General features: G+C 47.1%; 2 protein-coding genes across 4 annotated transcripts; one reads left to right on the top strand and one right to left on the bottom strand.

Annotated features, from left to right (window-relative positions):
- Positions 1-3,542: 3,542 nt before the first annotated feature.
- On the bottom strand, positions 3,543-9,457 carry OSER1 (oxidative stress responsive serine rich 1). Of its 2 annotated transcripts, none has more exons than XM_054274589.1 (4): positions 9,399-9,457; positions 7,014-7,130; positions 5,100-5,213; positions 3,543-4,352 (listed from the first exon to the last, which is right to left on the bottom strand). In XM_054274589.1, the coding sequence occupies exons 2-4, from the start codon at positions 7,091-7,093 to the stop codon at positions 3,665-3,667; spliced, it is 882 nt and encodes a 293-aa protein (XP_054130564.1). In that variant the 5' UTR covers positions 7,094-7,130; positions 9,399-9,457; the 3' UTR covers positions 3,543-3,664. The 2 variants fall into 2 exon arrangements, with proteins under 2 accessions (XP_054130564.1, XP_054130563.1); XM_054274588.1 differs by lacking the exon at positions 9,399-9,457 and adding an exon at positions 8,886-9,124.
- A 35-nt stretch (positions 9,458-9,492) lies between these two features.
- On the top strand, positions 9,493-14,508 carry LOC128935929 (oxidative stress-responsive serine-rich protein 1-like). Of its 2 annotated transcripts, XM_054274558.1 has the most exons (4): positions 9,493-9,560; positions 10,390-10,510; positions 12,155-12,265; positions 12,898-14,508. In XM_054274558.1, exons 2-4 carry the CDS (start codon positions 10,434-10,436, stop codon positions 13,571-13,573), a joined length of 864 nt encoding a protein of 287 aa, XP_054130533.1. In that variant the 5' UTR covers positions 9,493-9,560; positions 10,390-10,433; the 3' UTR covers positions 13,574-14,508. The 2 variants fall into 2 exon arrangements, with proteins under 2 accessions (XP_054130533.1, XP_054130532.1); XM_054274557.1 differs by lacking the exon at positions 9,493-9,560 and having other exon boundaries at positions 10,290-10,510.
- The last annotated feature ends 4,698 nt before the right edge of the window (positions 14,509-19,206 follow it).

Here is a 19,206-nt window from a genome sequence, read left to right on the forward strand (position 1 = left end):
GAGGGAACGGGCTGGGCGCCGACAGCGGCCGCTCCTGCCTCGCCTGGCCCGGCCGAGGGGCTGGGGCACGGCAGGAGAGAGAAACTGGACGAGAGGGAGGGGAGAAGGGCGGGCCGAGCTCCAGCCCCCCCGGAGGGGCAGCGGCTCCGCGCCGGTACCTGCCCCGCGGGCACGGGCATGGGCCGCCCGGGGAGCCGCCCCGCCTAGAGGCAGGGATGGGGGTCCCGATCCCCGCGGCCGAGAAGGGATGGGGGTCCCGAGCCCCGCGGCCGAGAAGGGATGGGGGTCCCGAGCCCGCCGCTCTCCCTCGCCCGGCCGCCGCCCGCCCCGTCCCGTCCCGCTCTCCTCCCCCGGCGGGAGAAAGGTCAGCGCTGCCCTAACAAGGCCATCGGATCCCAGGAGCTGCTCCCAAAAATAACCCCCCTGGAGCCCGGCCCCCGCCTCGGGGCCCTTTTATGAAGGAGGGGAGAGACACATCCCACCCCCGCGCCGTCCCCCGCCCCGGGCAGGGATCCAGGCGGAGAAGAGGCTGGGAAAGTAAATGTCTGCTTAAAATAGAGCCTGGGAAGGGGCCGCCGCTCCCCCGGGCCGGCAGCCGCGGTCCCGCTCCGCCGGAGCCCCGCGGGATGCGGGAACGGAGCGCCCGGGGCCGGGACACTCACACCGGTGTACCTGGGCACAGGTGGAACAGAGAGCACAGCCGTCACCGAGAGCAGCCAACAGCTCACTCAGCTCCTCTGCTACTCCCAAAGTGATCTTCTAGAGCCGCTTTAGGGCAGTGAAAGACGTTCAGCAGTCATTTACCCCTCTGTCCCAAACAACAAAATTCCCAAATTTCCTTTGGTTTAACAGCCAGCAGCATAATTCAGTCTGTGTGCGGAAAAGATGGCAGACAGCTGCAGACACAGGGACTAGTGACAGAACACCTGGTGTGTAATAATGTCATCAAATACAGATGGCAGAGGACAAGAACTGAAAGACCAGCAACCAGGGCTAATCCAAGCCCTCTCTTCCTCCAGCACACCCATCCCACTCCTAAAAAGACACTGTCCCAGAAAAAACTCAGAGAAATCACCATCCCTTACTGACCACCAAGCTGAGAAGCTGCGGGAGCTGTGGGGTGTTATCAGCCCTTCCAGGGGAGATCCCAAAATCCCACCAACTCTGGGGCAAAGCTGCTACAGACAGTGCTGAGTTCAGACTCAGTTTTTCCACTTTCAATCTCCAATCTAGGAAGAAAAGGCACAGAGGAAGCACACAATATATAACTGCAAGAGAAACTGTGTATGGACAGCACATAAACACAGAACACCTGCAGGCACAGGTGAGAAGGACCAAGTTAGAAAGTTAATTACAAAGGGCTTCACTTTTATTCAGCCACAGGAAGGAATGAGCTCTTTGGTAAAGGACTCCAACATGACTCAAAAGTGCCACTTGGCAGAACCAGCCCTCTAAAGTCTTCTTTAAAAAACGGTCAGATTTTGAAATTGGCTCAAGTTAAATTTTTTTGTTGTTTTAAACTAAGTTTTTAGACTGCTTAGGCAAGTTTCCAAGGTTCTTGCTACATGATTAAAAGCCATAAATTCACATTTTCTCAAAGCAAAACCAGAAGGTTTTGCTTTATGGTTTCTGTGAAGACCAAAACATCTGAAAACAACTTGTGGTAACAGAAGAGAAAGCGTTAAGGCAGCGGTTGCAGCAACTCATGGGCTTCTATTCCACGGTGTTCCAGCACTCACAAGCCCAAAGATGTCGTAACTGTCCCAAGAGGATGCCAAGTTCAGGACTATGTAATTATTTACTTAGCAACTTTTCCTAATTGCACAGCACAGTTGTGAACTGATTGCACACTTTGTTTAAACATTAATAACTTATGCAGATTTTGGCATTTAAAGAGCTTTTGTTGACCACCAACACTCACACAAACTTCAGAAAGCACTGACAGTCTGTGTGCACAAAGGCACCACACAGAAATAAGAGGCACCAAGGAAATAAGAGCTGCTCTTATTTCTTTGTTTTGGCAGAAAAATTCCCATTTTCCCTGAAGACTGAGCCTGCTGCAGCAGCCAGCCCCAGCCTGGGGCTGACCTCTAGTGGCACTGCTCGTCCCTTCTCAGTCAGCACCAGCTCACATTTTTCTACTATTTTTATATCTCCTGGATTTCAATCCACTTTAACACAGTACTAAGCAGTGGACAGTGCAATCCTAAACCCTGCAGCACAGGTCTGTGGTCACTAATGAATGAAGTGCTAAAAGCAGTGCACTCTTGAAAGGCACTTTGAGCCCTACGACACTGCTGTGGTGGGAATCTGCATTTGAGAGCAGTTCAGAGTAATTATTTGAGAAATAAAGTCAATCTGCACTTTGTAGCCCAGTTTTGTAGACAATAGTCACCAAAAAGTTGCCTTGACTTCAGAACAGAGGTGGCAGAAATGCAGCTATTGCAAAGCACAGAAGGAGATGTGGGACACAGGTACATTCTGCATGGTGCAGGTGACACTTCAGAACTGGCAAAACAGGTAAACTTACATGGCCACTTGTTCTGAGACACCAGGTGCTGCCACAGGAACTGCAAAAAACCCCCCAAGAGAAACACCAAATGATTTTGCAGGAAAATGTTTGTCTCCATTCCTTCTCCACATCTTACACCTCAGAAAGTTGAGGTACCACAAACAGTAAAGACAAACCAAACACAACTTTTCTCACCCTCAACAAATTATAATATTTGATGGGATGCTCCTTTGCTAGACACTCATAAAAGAGACACTGTGCTGATGCACACTATGTATGGAGAGCTGCTTGCTTCTGAAGCAGTAAATTCCAGGAGAATGCAAAGCTGGACAGGACAGCTAAAGTGATGATGGTTTAGCAGGACTGGAGTGGAGAGAGTGCTCAAGATTCCCCTAAAACTGACAACTGTTCACTCCACTCAATGGGTTTTAATGCCTGAAGGAATAGTAACACTTGGTCCTATTGAGTAGGCTAAAAAAACCCCAAAATTGACAGTGTATGAATTCAGACCACTGAAATCAGCAAATTCTGCCTTGGTCACCATAACAAATACAGTGAGCAGAGCCCTTGCCCTCACTTTTCTTTTGGTTAACCACAGCAGCAACTTCCCTGAAGAATGCACATAAATCTCTAAGGCCTGTTGGAAATGCAGTGAAAGGTTTGCTTTCCTCTTTTCCAGTAACAGTGCCTATGGGAGGGTAGGAGATGGTGACACTCCTTAATGAAATAAAATCAGAGGCACAAGCATCCAAAACCACAAGCCTGAATCTTACAACCTGAGGTCAAAGTGATTTCAAAGGAGCTGAATGACACCAGGTGTCTCACAAGAGCTCCTATCACCGAGCAATCTAGGGATTGCTCTCCAATCCTCTCCAACAAAGAGGATTTTGGAAACAAAGTAGAATTAAGTTTGGGTCTCTTAAGTACTCTTCAATTACATTCTAACTTCATTTACCATATTATCTATTCCAAGCTTAAATTATAATGCTGAAACTGAACTGTTTGTCCAGCTTAAATAATCAACATCAGCTGAGATGCAAATAAGTGTTTTTATTGCAAGCACAGTGAGCAGGGAGTGGGTTGCATATTCACATGATGTGCCTGAGGGCAGATTTCAACCAGCCACCCTTCTGGTTTTAGTGCTCCTTGCTGTCAGGTGTACATCATTTCTGCCATGTGAGACATTTTCTTTGGAATATACAAGTAATACTCCATGTACCCTGAAAGATCTTCAATTGTCACATCATCCACAAAGGCCCTGGCTTGCTCAGAGCAAGAGCGTGGAGAACTTGAGGGAGTTCTTGCTGGCAAAGGCTGGGAGTGATCCTCACAAACTGTTCTATCAGGTGCCAGAGGGAGGGTGTTCTGCAAGCCAGAGAATTTGTACACTTCCATATCTTGCCACAGTTTGCACTGGCAGGCTTTATCTGCACATGCACACAGCTCACTCGTGTTCAGCTTGCACATAGACTGGAAGTCAGAAAGCTCTGTAGTCTTTAGGCTTGTTTTGGATGCTGGAGAAGCTGCAGCTGGAGAGTTCTCCTGTGCGTTCTCTGATGTCAACCGTGCAACAGAAACTCCCAAAGGCTCCTCAGCTCCCTTGTGGCCACCGTCCAGAGTGACGCTGCAGTGTTCATGGGCACAGGCTTCCTTTGGGACTGGCACCCCAAACCCACTGCTGTCCTCCTGGGCATCAGCCTGGCTCTTCTGCACCAGCTGGCTGCATGTGGAATGGGATTTTGTGCTGCAATGGATAAATTTGGGAGGGTGAAGAATTGGAGACTTGGAACGCCTGCGGCGCTGAGTTCTCACAACTCCTCTCGAGGGCTTCTTCACAGACCTGCCAAGGAAAGGCACAAAGGGAATGAAGATTCACCACAATAATTATTGTTGGGTTATAAGTAACACTGGGCAAAATCTCTCCTGCATTTATATTGCATGCACAAGCTTTAGGTTTGGAGTGTTTGCTCAGGGTAGTCTGCTGTCTTGGAATTTGACTCAGTTCTAGACAAGCAGTTGTATACAATATTAAAGAACACGTTAGAAATGCATCTCAGAGAATGGGCTTGGAAGGCCAGAAAATGCGTAAAGCATGTGAGACATGACAAAAGAATCACTAAAAGAAGGACAAAGCACAAGAAAAGAGCACAAAACTAATGAATCAAGGGCAAAAGATGGTTTTGTTTCAGACGAGCATGAAGTTCTGCAGAGATACTCTAGAAACCAATTCTTGATTTTAATCTAGTTCCCAAGGCACAATGACAGCTTCTGCAGTGTCAAACAATGAGTGAAAGAGATGCATTCATGATTGTCTGATTCAAAACCAGCAGCTCACACTTGCATTGAGAAATATCTACAATGTTTAGCCACCCACAGGTGACCAGCATTTCCTTTCACTTCACATAACTGTGAAGAACAGCAGTCATATAGGAAGAGAAAAAGCTGCTCTGAGTATTTTATAAAGTTCTCTGGTAAAGACAATTCAAGTCTCTTGTTTAGAGGGGCACCAACTAGAAACTGTCTACTTAATATTCCTTTTCAATGCAGTATCATTGGAAATAGTCTGATAATGCCAAGCTTCTCTTACCCATGCCAGGTTTCCTTAGAAGCACACACATTCTTAGGTTTGGTTTCATCTGCCACTGTTCTAACTATTGCTCTGGGACTTGTCCCATCACCCACAGAGAGAGAAGTGGTACATCTGTGAGAGACAGAATGAAGAGTTAACACCCTACACTGGTTAGCGTTATGAATATGAAAATAAACCCTTGTCCATCTTCTTTCCCAGAAAATACTGCTCCAAATAATTTAGAATACATCTCCAAAGACCTGCCCACAAAGACCCAAATCAGAAGGATGAGTGTTGAAGGATGAGTGTTGACACCCTCCCATCTCCAAGGTTTGTGTAACAGACCCTCTGACCAAGAGATGCCGTTCACCACCACAGAGCCAGCCCCACGTGTCAGTGACAAACACACACAATGGCCAAATTTCAGCTTCCCAGGAGAGGGGAAGGCAGAAACACCAGCACTGAAGAAACATGTCTCTTTTTCCACAGACAAATAAGCCATTCTTTCCTAAAAATAAATGTTCTTTGGACATAAATAGACTTTGTTTAGCTGAAGAACACTTAAGCCTCTGTCTAACATAGCCTGTCAACATAAGCTACAACTCTTCATACTCCTGCAAGTTGAATCATTTAAGCCACAGAGTTGTGTCAGACCTTCAGCTTCTATTCAAGGCACGGGCCTTAGTAGATTTACTAAATTTTCTGGTGCTATGAATTCATTCCACACTCCCATTTTGAAGGACTCACAATAATCCCAGAACAATTCTTTCAAGTTGTGATTCCATATATTACACTGGACGCCCCAAGAAAATTATTTTCCAAATCCTATGCTAAATCAGTTTGTAAACAGACAGATTCCCTGAAAAGTGAAAATGAGTCCCCACACACTGATCTAGGATGGGGTTAAGAGAATCTAAACTGTTAATCAAACTAATTTCCATTTAAAGGACAATGAATACAGAACACAAGATCACAAGGCACCAGTAAAAACTCCAAAGTAATCAAATATGCCCAGCTGGAGGATGGTACTAGAGATACTGAAGAAATGAGAGGTAACTCATTACTAATGAGTTTAATTACTTAAAAGATAACTTTAGAAGCCCATCTACTCACAATCTCAGCTCTGTGCTAATTCTAGTTACCATGTTGATGCTGCCTTACCTGCCCTTTCATTTCAGTGACAGTGTAATTGCATCACTGACAACAGCTTATGGGATCCCAGATTCTACAGGTAATACGCAATGGTGCACATTTGTCAGCAGAAAAAAACATTATATGTAAGCCTTCCTTTATTTAATTTCAGGTAAAAATTATCACTACCAACAGAAGACACGTGGTGCTTTGTGTTCTGCACCTGGGACAGGGAAGGTAAGTGCCATGTGTCAGATCTCCACAAACCAGGACAACACAAAAAGCATTCTTTCCCATTAAGTGATTGTGGTTATTAATAGAAATTTTGTGACAGCAATGAAAATAGTTTGTGTGGGAATCATGCACTGAATCTAACGCTCTCCATTACTGCCATGGAAAGAAAGTTTCTCTCCTGGGAAAAGATGTGATTTTATTCTCATGACAGGCCTTCAGAACCATGGTAATATGCTAACTTCAACAGCAGAGTTCTAGTCCTATGGACTGGTAAACTTTGGCAGCCAGATTCATGCCAAAATTTATTTCAAGCACATTTTCAGCTGATTATGATTGTGAGGTTTCTTTCCAACCTGCTGCAAGCTGACAGCAATCAAACAATTTACAATTCCTTAAGAAGTGCACTCTGCAGGTAGTGAATTTATTTCAGTCTGTTTAACTACAATGAAAGCTTTCTGTGCCTGACCTTTTGCAATTACCTCATTCCCTCTAATTTCACAGCAAGGGTGTTCCCTTTGAGTCCATTTGTAAGATGTTATGTCTGTCCCTTCCTGTGTTGTTACTCACCCAGCTGTGTCAACCCTCAGCTTTTTGAATGCTGTCTGCAGGCTTTCCTCTTCTCCATCCTTAGCTTCTGATTTCATCATTGGGATGGCCAGGAGGTGATGGAATTACCATGTACTGCTACAATCAGAAAAAAGACACATGAAAATAAGGGCCAAATCCTTGTTAAAAACATTAGTTGCCCAGCAGCACCATAATATGTGAAAATAAACTCAAAATAGCACACTGAGCACACAAAGCTGAGGTCATTCTAGTAGAACATTTCTGAAAGCTGACTCAGAACAAGCTTTATGGTACCCAAGAATGAAATGAACAGTCTCTTGTACAACTGCAGGTGAATTAACAATTCAAAGTCAAATTTAGTGTCAACAGCATCTTGCACATACATTACAGCCCAGCCAGACTCTTCCACTTGTCTTACAGTGATATCAGAATAATTGGAGAAGAGGTGGAAGAGAGATGGAACAACACTATTAGAAACAGTCAACCTTCTACAACTCTTCTTCCCAAATTTGACAGTGTTAGACATACACTTCAAAAAAACACAAAACAAGAGATTTAAAAAAAAAAACAAGATAAGTTTTAAGCCAAACAAAACTTTTTGACCTTATGTCTAGGTCCCAGCAACAGTTACACAGCCCTATTAGAACATGGTGTTATGGTTACAAATAATTGTTAAAATTTACTGGTATCAGCTTGTGAACAAGTACAAATGCAAACAAATACAAAAAGCAATTTGAAAGCCTTGTTTTAAATAAATAAATAAATAAATAAATAAATAAATAAGCTTTTTTTTTTTTTTAATCCAACCTGGCCATCATTTAATCTAGCTACAAAGGACCTCAAATCTTTCTAAATTTGATGCTCTTTGGGTTTGCTGGAGGTCAGGCCCCGTGGTGTACCCCAAGGTCAGGACTGTCCAGTCCTGTTTAACATCTTCATTAATGACCTGGGTGATGTGGCAGGGTCCCCTCACCACGTCTGCTGATGCCACCGAACTGGGATGAATGGCAGAAACACCAGCGGGACCTCAACAGGAACCTCATGAACTTCAGCAAAGGCAAGTGCAAAGTCCTGCACAAGCTGTTTTTGTAGCAAGGAAAAGAACTCTCTCTTCACTGAGATCTTTTCTGTTAGAAGCTCTGCAGCTCAGTTACTCATGCACAGGGATGGGGGAGATCTCTGTTCCCTCTCACTGCAGTTGGAGGGGCAGCTCTCCCTCCCTTCCTCCTCACTGCTGCTCTGGCTGCTCACTGTGCTGTGATTCCACCTGGATTGCACACAGCTATTATGACACACACACACACACACGAGGATAATGTAGCACAACAACTTCAAGGCACATGGTGTCCAATGAGTCAGACAGGGAGTAAACAGAAGAGGAAGAAGCTTAAACACTGACAACACGATGCTCATCTGAGCAAGTTACTGTTTCATATTTTCTCTTAGCCAAATATTACTGCTATGGTGAAACAGAAGGTCTGCACTTCACTTTTATTTCTTGGCCCCCAAGCCATCCTAAGATGATTCTTTGAAATTTAAAAAAAACAGGCTATATAAGTTTGGGGGTTTTTAACAGCAAACTCTTGTATTACAAAGCCTTAGCAGAAAGATTAAAGTTTTAAAATCATTGTACATTACTCATAATAGAGTACCAGTTTTTAGACTATTTTATCGTGCTGCCCTTCATCACCAAAACGGCAAACCCTCAAAACAATGCGGTATTTATCTAAATAGAAGTCTCACTGAAAGATAACAAAGTATAAGCTTAAGTATTTCAAATGCACCAGCCAACGAGCACACACATAAAAAACAAATCAATTACTGTGAAAACCAGTCAAAGTTTACCGTGTCAAAAACCACACTGAAACTTACTGTTTTTACCTCCCAGGCAAACACGCACCGTTCCTTTTCCATTTTATTTTCGGCTGTTTCCCAGTACCACCAGCCCACCGAGCGCAGTGACAAGGCACGGACACCTCCATCCCTGCAGGTACCCCCGGCCACCGGCAGGGACGGTCACACCCCGGGCCGCGGGACAGCAACTCGCGTATGTTTAATTTTATTTTCTATTTTTTCATTCTGCATTTTGAACCGCCCGGAGCTCCCTGCCCAGCCCTTCCCGCCCGCACTCCGGGCAGCCCCAGCAGCCCCCGCCGCTACCCCGGGCCGTGACTCAGCACCGCCCGCGCCCGCCGGGGCTGCCCCGGCGCCCTCCGCCCTCACCAGGGGACCGGCGGCGGGAACCGCGCGGGAAGGTCCCGCCGCGGGCACCGGACGGCGCTCACCGACCCTCAGGTGAAGCACGGGGGACCCGCGCAGGGGAGCGGGATGAGGAGCGGGGGGGATGAGGAGGGGGATGGAGGCAGGGACGGGAGCGGCACTCACCACGCTCCGCGAGCCGGGACCGCCGCCTCCCGCCGCCCCCCGGAACCGCCGCCGCTCGCGCACGCGCACCCGGCGGGGCGGGCGGGCCCGGGCGCGCCCCCGCGGGCGGTGACGTCACGTCCTGTTGTGCTGCGCGCCCCGGGCCGGCGGCGGTGGGTGCGGGTGAGTGGGGGCCCCGGCACCGGCACCCCGGGAGCGGAGCGGAGCGGAGCGGCTGCCGCGGGTCTCCTGGCGGGGCGGAGAGGGCAGGCCCCGGGGCAGGGGGCGGAGCGGAGCCGGCGCTGGGCGGCTGGGGAGGCTCCGGCGGGCACGGGCAGCGCGGGCCTGGCTCGGGCCTGGCGCCGGTCCCGGCCCCGCGCCCGGGCCAGCGGGGCTGTCACACCGGGCAGTGCCCGCCGGCCCCGCGCTGCTGGCCGTGAGGAAAGGCTCGGGAGGGATCTCAGCGCGGTGTGAGATACCTGAAGGGTGGGCACGGAGGGGACAGCCAGGCTCTGCTCGCTGTGCCTGCGGACCGGACCGGGCACCATGGGCACACACTGAAACGCTGTCTAAGCCAAAGGGAACGCTTTGCTCTGAGGGGGGCTGAGCACCACGGAGGCTCTGAAGTCTTCCTCCTTGGGGTTATTCAGAGGCTACCTAGACATGATCCTGGGAAACCAGCGTGGGGTTTCTCTTGCATGAGCAAGAGAATGGAACTTCCAGGGATCCCTGCCCACCTAAACCATCCTGTGACTCCTGAAACCTTTCTGAAGCTTTGCTGCAGGTGCCGTGCTCACAGCTCAGAGTTACACAGCTTGCCAGGATCTGTATTCACCCATTGATAAAAAGACACTTTGATATTTTTGACATAGGGTTCACAGTGAAAAGCCCAGGATGGGTCTGGTCAGTAACACTGCCCACAGAGCAATGAGCACCCATCACGGTGTCAATCAGTTTTGTATAGAGTATCTGTGTTCAAACCTTGTATCAAATCCCAATGTCTGTGTTTCAGTTTATTCTATATGGCACGGTTGGTTACCCACTGAGAGCACATCAATGGACTTGGAAGCTAAAGATGAAGAGGAGGAGAGTCTACAAACAGCATTCAAAAAGCTGAGAGTGGATGCAGCAGGGTAAGTGAGCAACAAAAAAGGCAATGTAATTTGTCAGGTTTTTATTATATATTTGTATTTTTTCCCTATTCTTTTACATTTCAAAAAGAAAAAGTCATTTGGTGAAAGGTTTTTTGCTCTCTCTGAACTGCATCACTTCAGATGAAATACAGTCATAACTGTCTAATATACAAAGCAGTACTTTATTACAGAGTAATTTTGACTAATATCCAACTGAAATCACACAGTGACTGCATGGAAGCATGAAAAGACTCACCAAAAGCAGTGAATCCACTTTTAACTGTTGTAGCTGTGGTCACCTGGTGTGACACAGAATTTGTTTGTCTGTCCCTGTAAACACTGGTGTCTGCAGCCACAACGTAAACCTTTATTTAGTGCACAAAATTCTGCTTAGAAGGTGTCTGGACAGCAGCACCAACACCTCAGAGTGTGATAGGGAGCCCAGTGTCACTGGGAAGGGCCAGGCCAAATATGAACTCTGAGCATTTCTGATTTCAGGGGGATTTTGTGGAGTCTGCAAACATTTTTACTATAAAAATTTACTCAGTAAGATACTGGGTGTGCTGATAATATGTAGTGTAAGAGCTGATAAAACTATGCAGTCTAACACTCTGAGACAGTTCACTTGAAGTCTTTTGGGAATTTACAAACACAAGAGGAAGTTCTGTGTTGATAGTGTTATCTTGTGAATTCATCCCCACAGCCATCAACACTGTGAATTCAGGATTTCCTCTGCATGGGGAAATCTATTTCGCTTTGCTACTCGTTCCCTCTTCTTTGGGATGTCTTCTGAGCAATGTGGAAAAAAATAGCTGTTCTCTATCAAGGAACTATGGTTATTAATCATAACACTTTTGATGTAGTATCACTGGCAGACTGTGTGGGCTTCTGGTTGATTCCTGATGACATCTTAGGCATAAAAAGATCTTGTTTTGCAGGCATGTGTTGTGAACAGCTCAAATCTTGTGACTAATCTGCTAAGATCAACTTTGGGCAGAGTATTTGGGCTCTTTGCTGAATTTCAGCCTCATTTCTTACAATTTCCTGTGTTCAAATCACACCTGCAGCCATCATAACTATAAATATAAATTCATTTGTATTTATAGTTTGAGGCATTTATGCTGAGGCATTTTGTCATCCAGACCTCTAGGGTCAGATGCTTTTGTCATTCCATGCTTATCTCAAAAATTTAATGAGAACTAAATAAATCAGCAATCTGTCCTTGCCTGTTGTACCTCCTCCACTTCTCCACCAACTCTCCCCTCAGCCTGCTGCTCCAAGTGCCTGGCTTTGCTTTCAGAGGAGTAGGAGACTGTATTTAATGACTATTGTCTGGCAAGAACGTTTGGAACCCGAGTTTACATTCCTTTAATGTGTCATTTTAGTACAAATAGGGCATGACATCAACCTCTGGGCATTTTGGCTGCCTTTCATTTCATCTCACCTATCTTTAGCCACTTGACCAGGCCAGTATAGTAAGAGGGGTTGTATAAATGTCCCTAAGGCCCTGTTTCTACCCACTGACTACAGAGGGAGCAGATTTGATGGGCTTAGCTGAGCAATCAGAGCACAGGGGCTGGCTGTGGGCCTCTGGAGCTGTGTGTTCAGGCATTTGTGTGATGTGGCATTTCCCTTTTCACCCAGATGTATCGCAGCTCTGTCCGTGGGCGATGGGACCATTCTCAGAACTGTGACAAGAGCAGCCATGGATGGAGCCAAGCAGCAGCCTGTCAGCTCCAAGGAAGCATGGCATGGGTAAATTGTACAGTTACAGGCTGCTTTCACTGCCACTTGTTGTTAATTACTTGCTTCAAGATATCTTTCCTTTCTATCACAAAATGTTTCCATAACTGATATGTTGTTCTTTGATCTCATCAAAGTCTTTAAAAACAATATTGCATCTTCTCTTAGAGAGGGCTCCCAAAACTTTCTTTTCTGTTGATATCATCAATAATACTTTTCTGCAAGTCTTAAACCTTTGCAACCCCCTCTCACCTCACTCTTGGGTTCTTTTTTTGCTTTTGAAGTACCTGGATATTCAGTGTGACTCTGCCAGCAGCTCCAGCTGACCCAGATTCTGCACTACAGTTGAATTTGGGATGACAGAGTATCATCTGCTTAAGGCAGAAGACTTGGGGGAAGCACCTTGAGTAAGAAGACCTGGGGGGAAGCACCTTGAGTAAGGGTTCCTTGTGTGTATCTTTCCTTTGGGGGAACCTGAATTTCTTCAGTCCTCCACAGTTTGTGTCAGAGATTGTAAGTGTCCAATCATCTGGTATTTCTGAGCAGAAAAATAACCTTGTGAAATGTTTTTAATGACATTTTAGAGCTTCCTGAGCTGTAGTAGATCTGGAGTTACCCACGTGCTCCCCTGTTGAACCCTGCAGGTGTGTGAGAAAGCCCTCCCGAGGATCGGCCAGGCTCCCGCGGCGCCGGCGCTCCAAGTCTCCGGTCCTGCACCCTCCCAAGTTCACCTATTGCAACATGAAAGCCAACAGCCAGCTGAAACACAAAGCCCAGGCAGACACCTCGAAGGGTGTCATCAGCTCAGATGTTTTTGTCCCAGCAGAACATGGTACGAAGGACGGGCAGGATTCTCACCTCGAGGCCAGTAACGACAGAACTGAACCGTTGGAAGCTTTCACCGCCGAAGAGCCTTTGCAGCAGCGGGGGGAGAATTGCCCTGCTCTCTCCTCATCCTTTGAGAACAGCTTGCAAACCTCAGATTTCCAGTCCTTATCCATGCTCAGCAAGGGCAGGCAGTGCCCCTGTAGGGACAGGAAGTGCCAGTGCCAGCAGTGGCGCACCATGGAGGTGTACTCCTTCTCCGGGCTGCGCAGCGTCCTGTCCGAGTGCGAGAAGGCTGTCCTGGGAGTCCATGCCCACTCCCTCCAGAACAGATCTCCCTCTGGGGCAGCCTCAGCAAGCTCTCCCAGGTCTTGTTCTGAGCAAGCTCGAGCCTTTGTGGATGATGTGACTATTGAAGATCTTTCGGGATACATGGAATACTACTTATATATTCCCAAGAAAATGTCTCACATGGCAGAGATGATGTATACTTGACTGTAAGCAATAGAGAATCCTGAAGCAGAGTTGGATACAATGGTTGGGCTAATTGCCTTGTCAGTGCCATGTTTTCACTGTTGTGTGTTTGATTAAATGTTTCTTTGCCTCATACAGTTTAGTTTTCTAATAAAATGAAAAATTAAATATAGTTTCTGAGCTTAGTTCTAAAAAGAATGCACTAAAATCTCTGAATACCTTAACAAAAGCGCTCTAGATCAAATGAGCTCTGTTTGGTTTTTGGTTTGTGCTGTGGATACTGAAGCTCTGTATGCTGTTTTCACTATGTTTTGGAAAAAAACCAAACAAAACCAAAAAAACTTCTATTTTTTTCTGATATTTTGATGTGTTTGGAATGTTCATTCTTAATGTATCTCCATACTTAGAGAAAAGTTTCACAGCTACAGCTCCATCTTTATCCTGCTCTAGAGAGAAGGATGAGAAGGCATTCAGCATTTTGGATAGGATGAATCTCCTTTCCTTGAACACTGGCTGGCTCCTTTTTTAGTTGGATCAAGTTGTGAATGCTTCTTCCTTTCAATTTTTTTGGGAGGTCCAGAGCGTGCATACTTGGACCCTTAATCGAACTCGCTCACTCTTAAGCAGTTCTATTTTTCTGCAGATAAGTGAAGCTCTTAGAAGTAAAAATATATTTTGTTATTTGTGCTTTACAGATGGAATAATTTAGGGGGGAGTGGAGCAGGCTACCAGTTTTTTTGGGCTGTGCAGTCTCAGAAGTGGAGAGGGTGGAGCCATCTATACAGGATATTTCTGAGCACATCTGATACACAAAGTGGTGTGGAAAGGGGTGAGCAAGATGTGTGTATCATCCTGGCTTTGTGCTGTAGAGCTATGACATTCCTGCTGGTTGAAAATAACTGCAATAAAAAATTCTGTTGCCGAGACTTGCATTAATAAATGTTTGTCAAAACCCAGCAACTTAAAGTCTGACTAATTTGGCACATATTCCTCTTCCCTCAAGACTTTTTTAGGTAAAAAAGAACCCTAACAAAACTCTGGTTTCAGTGTCAGCTGTACATGCTCAGCAAACATGTCTGAGTAAAGTACTGTAATTTTTACTTACATGCTGAAAAATGAGTGGTCAGCAAGCCAAGGAGTCACAAGCAGTTGTGTAAAAATAGATGAAAAGCAGATGTGGACAGTTGGCCTTGTATTCTGTGCTGGAGAAGGCTCAGACATTCTGGATGATAATCACTGTAGATTTTCTTCTCACCATCCCAAAAATTTACAAGTCCAGGAAGCTGAGATTTAAAATCCAAATAAATCAAAATCAATAAGAATACAACTAATTTTGCTCTTAAGTTTCTTAAGTGTATATATTTAGCATGCAGTATTTGTTTTACTCAAATTAAATGTAACTGATTCCTACATTTCCTCCTGTCACCTCCCTCTTGCAGCTCTCTCCTGCAATACCCACACACTCTTTGGGTTTTCTCCACTTTCCCTTCTTTCTCCCTACAGAAAATCTGGTGTCATATGTACTTTGCTTGTAAACATAAATATTTAGTACCAGCTATCTTTGCTGCTGCTATTTTTCGGAGGGTGTTTCTGCTTCAGCAGAGGGTATCTGCTCCTATTTTTATTCATGTTTTGGTTCTGTGCCCTCTTTAACACCATGGGAATTGTTGCTAGACAGAAGGTTGTTTCCTTGCCTCTTGGTGAGCCCTGATCCACAGTCCATGTGTGTGAAGCTGAGGCGCAGCTCTTCCACAGGCACAAAAATGGTTATTTAAGCCTGATATTGGTTGTCCCCACTCCTTTCTGCATCTGGAGCTTAATGAAGGGGCACAGCAAGGCCCTGCTGTAGAAATGTGGAGTGGCAGCCTGCTCAAGGTCACCTTGGGGCAGTTTCTGCCGTGCTGCTCTTGAATAAAGTGTGCAGAACCCCGGGAAGTGTCTGGGCTGCTGTTACATAAACCCAGTAAGGATGGGCAGCGTTGGAGGGCACGTTTTCAGCTCTGGAGCAGGACAATGTGCCACACACCTGCTCTTCCTTCCAAGAGGAGGAATTTGGGAAATCATGGAGGTTAAAAAAGTCCAAGATATAACCTGAAACTGAGGGATGAGAAATGAATTTAAGTTGCCAGAACACCAGGTGGGAGGGAGCAGCCTGAGAGCAGGTTCTGAGGGCACACAGTGTCCTGTGGGGGACTGGAGGAGCTGCTAGTGAAGGAGGAAGGAAAAGGGGAAAAAAGTAACTCATTCATTTTGTTTCCTTCCTGAACCCCTGGTTTTGCCAGTGTTTAAGCACATCTAGTGCTGCCTGTGGCAGAGCAAGGACAGATATTTTGGTTCTTGACTGCAATTGTAAGGTTCGCAGCAAATGTACTGGAACATTGCTGGTGACATTTGCACAGCACAGACCAACCCCTGGAGGTGGATGATGGGCCCTAAGAGAGGCCCAAACTTATTGTTTCCATCAAAACCTTCTCAGTTCAGCTCATCCATGTCACTCTGATAATGCAGTGACTTATTTTTACTGCCTGCCTGAAACCTCAGGATTTATTGGAAAACTGCATCTTCTCTGGGAATGCCTGCACAGCACCTTTAGCTTGATTGATGAGTAGAGATGCCCTGGTACAAACAGTGCTGAATGCAGCCCTATTGCTCCCAGCTGCTGCTCTACCTGCCCCAACAAGCCTGGGGGATCTTTTCTGTGTGTGGATGCTCTAGGATCTGTTCCCAGTCGATCTACAGAATATGTCTGAAATATTCTGAGAAAGCACCAGTGTCACAGACATCTTTTATAAAAAATCCTTTCCTTAGGATTTTTCCTCCTGAGAAGCTGAGAGGCCTCAGGAACAAAATGTAAACAATGGTTATCTGCTGCTGTGGAGTGCAACAGGTGCATCTGTGATTGGCCCATGTTGGATGTTTGTAATCAATGGCCAATCACAATCAGCTGGCTTGGACACAGAGCCCGAGCCACAAGCCTTTGTTGTCATTCTTTCTTATTCTATTCTTAGCTAGCCTTCTGATGAAACCTTTTCTTCTATTCTTTTAGTATAGTTTTAATGCAATATATATCATAAAATAATAAATCAAGCCTTCTGAAACATGGAGTCAGATCCTCGTCTCTTCCCCAATCTGAAACCCCTGTGAACACTGTCACACACCAGTGGACTTGCAGTGCTCCCAGGACTTTCCTCATGCCTGATCCCAACTCTGCTTCCTATCTCAGCAGAGCCAGCTGGGTGTTTTCCATAGCACGAGTCCTTGACCCTCTGCTTTCAGGACTAGTTAAACTGAAGCAGGAAGCAGAAGGACACCCTGGATCAATGACATTTCTTCCTTGCCTCACAGAAGCCAAATCGAATCCAAGCTGAGCTTTACATTGGCAGACACTGAATCAGGCCACTGGGGGGAAAAAAAAATCAATGGAGCCGTTTCTGGAGCCTGTTTTCCACCCTCTCCTTCTAAAACAGGGAGGGCTCTTCTGTGCCTGCAAAGTCCCGTGACCAACACCATCCTCCTGTTCTCCCATCTCTGTAATCTTTGCATCAGCTCTGAAATTCCTCCCCTGGATTCAGTATTCCCAAACTGCCAGCAGCCACAATCTGCTCCCTGGCACCTTCTGCCAGGGCTGTGCACAGATCCCGTGGGGCAGCCCCACACCGGCCCCTCTGGCACTCAGGGAGGCTCTGTTGGATGCTGGGGATGATCTCAAGGTCACACAAGGTCAGGGGGCTGGCACCCCTCGTGCCCTCCAAGCCTCGCTCTGTTTAGCAAGCCAAACCCAGCTAAATAAACAGTCCCCTAGAGAGGCTCCGTGTGCCTGCAGGACCCGGAGGGATGCAGTAAATAAACCCTGTCGTGTTTTGCTCCCCACGGCGCAGCACGAATCCGTCACAAGCTGTACCACTAGATGGGGCCGTCTGGACAGCGATCCAGGGAGAGCAGCTGCAGCCTGGCCAACCCATCCCTGCCTTTCCTGCCCCACCGTGTCCCCTTCAGTGCAGGGAGCCCCCAAAACGCCTGCAGCGAGGGGAGGCTGCGGAGCGGGGGCAGGGTGGTGCTACATGGGGGCCCAGCTCTTCAAAGCTCAGTTTTCCCTCGTTTTTGCAGCCCCAAGGAGGGGCCAAGCAAGAGCCTGTCCCTGTGGTGACCCCGAGGCCAGTTCAGGGCCTTGGGACAGAGGTTATTATTAGGGGCTGTTGCCTACAGAGGGGAAAGGACAGAGGGGAGCCAGGACAGAGCTCAACACTTCCCAACCTCTCCCCTCCCATCACCTTCTGCACACCCTGAGGAGCAGAACATCACAACAACCAAATAATTCATTTCATCTCCCAGTCCCTAGAAAATTGCTCCTTGCACTATATTCATTCAGCTGGGCACCAGTTTGGCCCTGCTCCCTCCCAGTGCTCCTGGGTGAAGGGTGCCTCAGTTTCCCCACTCAAACCAGCTCTTCCAAACCTTCCTGTCTCTATCCCCAGTGGTTCACATGAGAGCCCTCACACAGCCCTGAGACACGGGCTGGCTCCCTGTGCCTGCAGGGCCTGTCCCCATCCTCACCAGAACCTGTCCCTACAACACCCCTGACTGGACTGGCTTTATCCCCTGGTACTGGCAATAGTTCCAAGGGTGGGAAAATATCTCCAGGCTCCCAGATTGCTGGAGATGGGGCATAACAAAGCCAAGTGTCATAAAGCACAAGTCCAGATGTCCAGGTCACTGCATCCAGCTGCCTACACACCTGTGCCTGCAAATCCCTGTGTGATGCTCATAGGGCTTGGAGAGCAGCAGCAGCTCCAGAAGCCCCAGTGCCCTCTGAGTCTCCTGGCTGTTTGGAATTGTGACACACCTTGCTTTTGTATGGGCTACATAACACCCAATAGGCAGAAATTAATTCGTGCTCTCCAAAAATAATGGAATACCTTTAAAGAGGCATTCTTTTGTGAGGGTTGCAAGGCAGACACCTTCTAGGCATTTTAAAACCAGTGTCCATCACTGTGGCTATTCTTTACACATCCACCATATCTAAAGCACTCAAAAAAAAGAAAATCCTAATATCTGCTGAAAAATGCTCTTAGGCAGCCGCAGGGATTAGCCCTGTGCCTACACACCTGTGCCTGCAAACCCCTGTGTGATGCTCATAGGGCTTGGAGAGCAGCAGCAGCTCCAGAAGCCTCAGTGCCCTCTGAGTGTCCTGGCTGGTTTGGAATTGTGACACCCCTTGCTAATTCTGGAAGTGACCCCCAGCTGGCACACAACAAAGGCTCCTGGGCTTTTTGTATGGGCTACATAACACCCAATAGGCAAAAATTAATTTGTGCTCTCCAAAACTAATTGAATACCTTTAAAGAGCCATTGCTGCTTCTTTCCCTGAAAGCTGCAACGACACCTTCTAGGCATTCTAAACCAGTGTCCATCACTGTGGCCATTCTTTACACATCCGCCATATCTAAAGCACTTAAAAAAAAATCTTAATCTCTGCTGAAAATGTTCTTAGGCAGCCGCAGGGGCTGGAGCTGCCCCGGATTGCCGAGCTGGCAGGCGGGAGCCTCCTCTGCTGACTCCTCTCGGGAAGCGATGCCTGCACGTTTCCGTGGGAGCCCCGCCACGCGCGGGCACGGGCGGCGAGCCCAGCGGCGGCACCGGGAGCGGCACCGGGA

Source organism: Melozone crissalis, unplaced genomic scaffold (genome assembly GCF_028551555.1).
Source record: "Melozone crissalis strain CALT ecotype California unplaced genomic scaffold, PUWL_Pcris_2 ptg000017l_1, whole genome shotgun sequence".
NCBI lineage: Eukaryota > Metazoa > Chordata > Aves > Passeriformes > Passerellidae > Melozone > Melozone crissalis.